Source organism: Zea mays, chromosome 1 (assembly GCF_902167145.1).
Source record: "Zea mays cultivar B73 chromosome 1, Zm-B73-REFERENCE-NAM-5.0, whole genome shotgun sequence".
Taxonomy (NCBI): Eukaryota; Viridiplantae; Streptophyta; class Magnoliopsida; order Poales; family Poaceae; genus Zea; species Zea mays.
The window spans coordinates 220,650,493-220,657,231 of record NC_050096.1 but is presented as its reverse complement, the minus strand read 5'-3'; the positions used below and the strand labels follow the sequence as shown (position 1 = coordinate 220,657,231).

The following is a 6,739-nucleotide window of genomic DNA, read 5'->3' as shown; positions in this document are numbered from 1 at the left end:
CAATCCCCAGTCATATTCAGCGTATCTATCCCTGCAATGAAATAGATTGTCCCAAGGGTCCCATATTCTAGGAGCCCAAGTTATGCTATTGAAAATTTGTTCCTCTAGTAGTTCTAGTTTTACCATTCCGTTGTCTTTTTCAAACTCCACTTCTTTTCATATAGCATCCCTAATCAAATAGAGAACAATATCTATTTTAAAACATTTCTAACGAATTCCTTGGTTCGGACTGGCAAAGTAATGGTACTCGATTATTATCAACCCAACTGCAACATTTTTCTGTCGATAAGAATTGCACCAGAGCACCTTATGCTTATAATAGGACATCAACTATAGATAGAGAAGAATCATTCTAAGTGAGCCCATGAGAAGTGAACCACTTTTTCATCGATTCCTATGGAAGACCAAAGATATTGTGTGGCCAGTCCGCTAGAAAAACTCATAGACAAATAAGTCTTGTTAATCTCTTCATGTCTGTTCCAAGTTCGAGGTACTGTTTGGCCAAAAAATCTACTTCCTAACACGATTAACTATTTATATAGATAGATATAGGATCTATGGGGTTATTATTTAGAAGTCTATTTTGTACAAGATTCTCTCCTATTTGATACAAAAGGGTCCCATGATCCCGAGCTAGGCTTATCTTGGCTCGCAAACCCCAAGTTTGTCTTTGAAGAGCTAATCTAATTGTATTAGTTTCTATAATGGGTTTCTTATATGGAATACTAATGGATAGGGCGTCGTTGCTAAATGCCACAAGATCTAGTGCACCGCAACTCCTGGTTATGGACTTGAATCCTATAGTATGGAGCATTGTCTTTTCCAAGTCAAAATCTCTAGTATATGAAAGAATAAAAGGTGCTTTCGTTCTTGTGGAATAAGAAGCCCTCATATCTTAATTAATGAAAGAAAACAGAAATTTTTCATTAGATATTTGACCAAATAGGATTGTCCAGTTCCTATATAACCTATCACTAAAATACCTGATAGGTCTAAGTGGAACGAAAAGGGTTTTTCCATGAGATGGTAGATGAAAACGATTAGCCCCATGTGAGGTTTGGGAGTAAGTGATTGTCTAATAATGAGCAAGGAATATATGTCTTTCTGCTAAAGATGATCAATTAAACTCATAATTCATTAAATCCTTGTTAACAATGTCAACTAGGTATCATAAGTAAATGGATATTGGTTGTTCAATCCTTTGATAACCAAGGTCATTCTTTGCTAAAGAGAAATGATCACTATGGGTTAGACTCAATAGAATTGGATCCATTACAAATAGCGAGAATTAGGATTCTTGATTCCTCTCAATCTCTCTTTCAATTCGAGGATCCAGAGAGTTGTTTTCATAGTCATCTCTAAATATTTGCCATCTTCAAATATTTTTTATTTCATTTTTCTATGATATGTATTTCTATATGAAAGATGGTTATTTACGATGTACGATGATCCCTATTAAGCATCCATGGTTGAATGGTTAAAGCACCCAGCTCATAAGTGGTAGATTTGTGGATTCAATTCCTGCTAGATGCACGTGAACAGGAATAGTCTATTGGAATTGGCTCTCTATCAATGGAATCTCATCCATCAACCATACATAACAAATTGGTGTCGTATATTCATACCATAACATAAGAACAATAAGAACTCGAATTCTTATTGATACCGGAACTCAGAGCGTAGGAGGGAAAGTCAATTTATGAATGGAATCAAATACTTAGAATTTATAGAAAAGAGTCTTCGTTTATTAGGAAAGAATCAATAAAGTTTTAATGTCGAATCGGGATTCACTAAGGTAAAATAAAGCATTGGGTCGAACCCTTTTTTGGTGTAAGGTAGTACTTGTGAATAGCCATCGACTACCCGGAAAGGGTAGAAGAATGGGATCCATTCTGGGACATACATTGCATTACAACATTATGCTCATTAGCCTTCAAAGATGTTATTCTATTCCGCTTCTAGGTAGAGAAACAAACTAAAGGATAATACTTAATAATACAACGAAACATTTATACAAAACACATATCTCGAGCACACACAAGGGAACCATAGATAGGCAAGTGAAATCCAATTCACAAAATAATTGATCCATGGACGACACTGTTGTGGTAAAGGTCATAATGCCATAGAAATCATTACCACAAGGCATAGAGGGGGAGGTCATAAGCGTCTATACCATAAAATCGATTTTCGACGGAATCAAAAAGACATATCTGGTAGAGTCATAACCATAGAACATGACCCTAATAGAAATGCATACATTTGTCTCATACACTATGTGGATGGTGAGAAGAGATATATTTTACATCCCAAAGGTGCTATAATTGGAGATACTATTGTTTCTAGTATAAAAGTTCCTATATCAATGGGAAATGCCCTACCTTTATTGCGGTTTGAACTATTGATTTACGTAATTGGAAGTAACCAATTAGGTTCACGATGAAGCCTAGAAATCCAATTTGACTACCTCTACAAGATAGACCTCAACAGAAAAATGTTGAGTAACGACCGCAAGCGATTGAGTTCAGTAGTTCCTCATAGAAAATTATTGACTCTAGAGATATGGTAATATGGGGAAGACAAAATTGTTTGAAGCACGCACAGAATCGGAAGCGCCCCTTGTTTCAAAGAGAGGAGGACAGTTTATTCACATTTAATTTGATGGTCAGAGGCGAATTTAAAGCTAAGAAGTGATAATTAAGACCCTGGATGAAAATAGGGATGTGTCCTACGCTGCCCATAATATGTGGAAGTACCGACACAATTTTATAGTCATTCGATATGAATGCTACATGAAGAACATAAGACAAATGACGAAACACTGAGACCTAGGATGTACAAGACCATAAGATGAGTGATTCGACAGATTTGGATTTCTTTTCTATATATCCACTCATGTGGTACTTCACCATATGATTTATGTAAGATCTATCTGTCTACAGATCATCATATACATCTAAAAGTTGTATGCTTTGGAAGAAGCTTGTATAGTTTGGGAAGAGAAGGCGGTTTTTTTGAGAAAAAAAGAAGAATATACTTCAATCGATAAACCCATGGGCACGACCATACAAAACGTAGAAATCACACACGTGGAAGGAGTGGGCAATTAACTAGAGCAACAAGTGTTGTAGTGAAACTGATTATAAAAGAGGGTAAATTGGTCACCTTAAGATTACCATCTAGGAGGTCCATTTGATATTTTAAATGGCTAGCGATTACCCCCTAATAAGAGTGGTAGTTATGATCCCTATAGACCACCCCATGGGGTGGTTAAGGGGATGCCCCTATTGGTAGAAAATACTTACAACTTAGGGCTGATTTGGTGACCAAAGATCACGAGAAAATCTATGGAGAAGGAATCCTCAAATCATCTCCCATAGATTTTCTCGTGATCCTTAAATAGCAAGAAGATTTCTCTCTATAGATTTCCTCATGATCCCTAGTCATCAAACTAGACCTTAGGATTATCTTGCGCTTGGAAGAAATGGAAAAAGGAAAAAAAATATAGTGATAGTTTTATTATCAACTCATGAATCGGCATGTACATACTGCATACCTGCACAATGTACAATCATCTGATCACTATACCATACAGAACAGCATTGGCCGCCGTGACAAACGTACACGCTGCCGAAGTTCAGAGCTAGTATTTATGCACCTAGTGTCCGTGAAAAACAGAACTGCCAAAACAAGCATGTCGTCTACCGTAATTCACCCAGATCGACCCGAGGGCTTCTTCATACAGGACGCAAGACGCAACCAACTAGCCTCAGTCGACATGCTTCTGCTTCACTTGGCGGGACGCGGAATAGGATTGGACTGCCGAGCTCGTCATGCTGATGGAATGCTTCGTCAGGTCCATGCTCTTCCTTGCGGTGAACCAGATCATCCAGAAGAACCCAACCCAACCTGCAATATAGGGTGCGTTTTCTCAACATTAGCACAAAATGCACACGAGATAGAAGCAGATCCTCAGACTCACAAGGCAAAGATATGCTTTTCCCTTAACAAATCTCAAAGAGCATTCATGCTGCAAGGAAAATGCTTCGTCCGAACAGATTTTTCTATGCTCACGTCCTATATATTGGGCATCACAATCTCCATGAAATTTCTAAAGAGAATCGAAACTGAAGCTATTTTTGCTAAAGGTATACCACTTTATTCCCCATTAGGTCTTATTCGATTACATGGGGATCGGTGAGGATTGAGAGAGATTAAATCCCTTTCTATTCTATTTTGACTAGTACAGGATTTAATCCCCTCCAATCCATTTCAATCCACTCTTTTTTTATAATGGAAACAAAAAATGTTCCACCCTTTAGTAGTTTCCTACATATGTCATTACAGTTTGAAAATTAATAAAACATGCATCATTAAAAAAGAACATTCTTGGAAAGAACTTGTCAAGTCCTTATTCAGGCGAGTTCGGTTAAGAGTTGGTGACTATTGACAATTTACTGTTAAGCATATAAAAATGGGAAACTAACATTTGGTTCTCCTAAATTGTTGAAAAACAATCTAGTGCATGACTCGTTTCTGATGCTAACGCGAGAACGCAGGCACCTTGTGGGAACTAGGCATTGCTAATTTTCTGATCTAACTTTATTACACAGGCAAGTGTACAGATTGAGATGATTCAGTTGGAAAAAAAGAAACATTTCTTATAGTTTCACCATATTAACGTTGACCAAATTAACTTCAGATACAGAAGTACAGAACATCTTCTATAATGGTTGGAGATTCAGGTAAAGTATTTAAGATTTATATTATGCCTGAAGGTTGTTTGCTTAGTAACATACCAACAGCACTACAATCTTGTACTACAGGGGAATAAAGATGGTTTACCAGTAGTAATCATAACTCCAACAACTGATGAGATGACAATGGCAGAAATGGCAAAGATAGCAACTCCTACTGCTCCAATATACACTGCAACCAAGCAAGCAAAGAAGATAGCCAAGAATCCGCCAGCAGCGGCCAGTGACATCAGGGCTGAGACGATGATCGCATTAGCAGTGGCAATTAGCAGAAAGAACATGAAGATTAAAAGGCCAGTCAATGCTATAGGCATGATTGTCCCGACCTGCCAGATCAGAAAAGGGTAAAATGAGGAAAATTTATTTACTGAGAAATTTCAATAATTGCTAAAATGGATGCCATACCAAACCAAGGTATCATGTAAGAGTTTTATGGGATCAAAACTGCATGCGAAAGCAATCAACCATGCTCTGTTGCTACCGAAAGTAATCCACCATGTTTTTGTTTCCGCTTACAAGATGCACTCTCCAGTCTCCACCTTGAAATGCAAGTTTTGAGCTGTCCGAAGTCGTCAAACTAAGCTCAGTTTAATAAGTTTTTAGAAAAAACCGATAATATTTACGATACTAAATGAGCAGTATTAAAAACCCTGATACCGTACTAAATCTATTTTTATTGTTTACCTATTTGAGGTTGTAGATGTTAAAGATTGATTTAGGGCAAACATAGAGGCCACGGGGACGGGATGTGCAGGATATCTTAGGTCTTTAGCTAATTTTATGTAAATAGTGCAAAAAATGTTTCTAATAGCCCCCTAATCTAATTTGGTCCCCTCTAATTTTGAATCCTAGCTTCGCCCCTGTGTGGAGCTATTCTGCGATGAACAATTCTCCATTGCCATCCCTGCATATACCTATTATATTTCAGGAAGGAGGGATTACAATTCATCCTATTCTTCATTTCCCTCTACAGATCTTGTAAACATTTTGGCCCCTGAGACCTAAACAGTACCAATATAAACCAACATTTCAATGCTATATGACACAGTAACCCAATTGACTGATAGCACAAAGTAAAACAAGTGTACCAATACGCAATCACCTAAAGAACATCGAGTCAGATTTAGTAAACAGGACATGAAAACCCGTGCTTATGTTACGGATCAATGAGGCGCGCCCACCGAGATGACGAGGATGGCGCGGAGGCCGCTGCCCTGCCTTGTCCACTCGAGCAGATCCCGCGCTGAGTTCCGAGACGCCCCCTTCAGCCGCGGCGCGGCCTCGCAGGACGCCGCCCGGAGCCGCCGGAGCAGCGGCTCGTCCGGGTACCAGACGCCGTCGACGAAGCTGCGCAGAACGCCGGCGAGCGTGTACTCCTCGCCGACATCCACCTCGCGGGCGCCGGAGGGGGCCTCGCCGTTGGAAGCGGGCTTGGCAGAGGCGGAGGCAGGGGTGGCGGTGGCCTCGTCCACATCCACATCCATCGGCGGCGGGCGGTGGAGGACCGGGGAGGAGTCGATGCAACTTGGCACTGCAGGTGTCGACGAGGGGAACGGGAACTGATTGGGTATGCACCGTGCTGGATTTACATGAGGGTTCGGGGACACGTGGCGAGTGGAGCGCGGCCATCGCCATGTAGGTGAGACCGTGAGAAGTGTAACGAGGGGTGTCAATTTAACCGGAGTATTTGATATCCTCGAATATCTGACCCGATGAAGCTAGATATAGATATATATTTTGATTTATGGGTCAGAACCGAATTCTACCTTAAATTAGACGCACATAGATTAGTATATTACCTTTCAGCCGCGCGTTATCAGTTGGATATCCGAAAAACCCTAACACTATGAGCCTCACGTCTAACACTCTCAATCCCCCAATGTTGGTCACTCCTTGTAGCCTTGCTGATTTCCTGCGCCGTGTGTTGTGGCCCCTTGCTTCCAAGTGATATAGTCCATAGCACCAATGACGGCCAACCCTTT

General features: G+C 40.1%; 1 protein-coding gene across 1 annotated transcript; it reads right to left on the bottom strand.

Annotated features, from left to right (window-relative positions):
• Nucleotides 1–3,485: 3,485 nt before the first annotated feature.
• On the bottom strand, nt 3,486–6,314 carry LOC100277068 (uncharacterized). Its single transcript, NM_001150735.3, has 3 exons — nt 5,939–6,314; nt 4,846–5,083; nt 3,486–3,909 (listed from the first exon to the last, which is right to left on the bottom strand). Exons 1-3 carry the CDS (start codon nt 6,239–6,241, stop codon nt 3,770–3,772), a joined length of 681 nt encoding a protein of 226 aa, NP_001144207.1. The 5' UTR covers nt 6,242–6,314; the 3' UTR covers nt 3,486–3,769.
• Nucleotides 6,315–6,739: the final 425 nt, after the last annotated feature.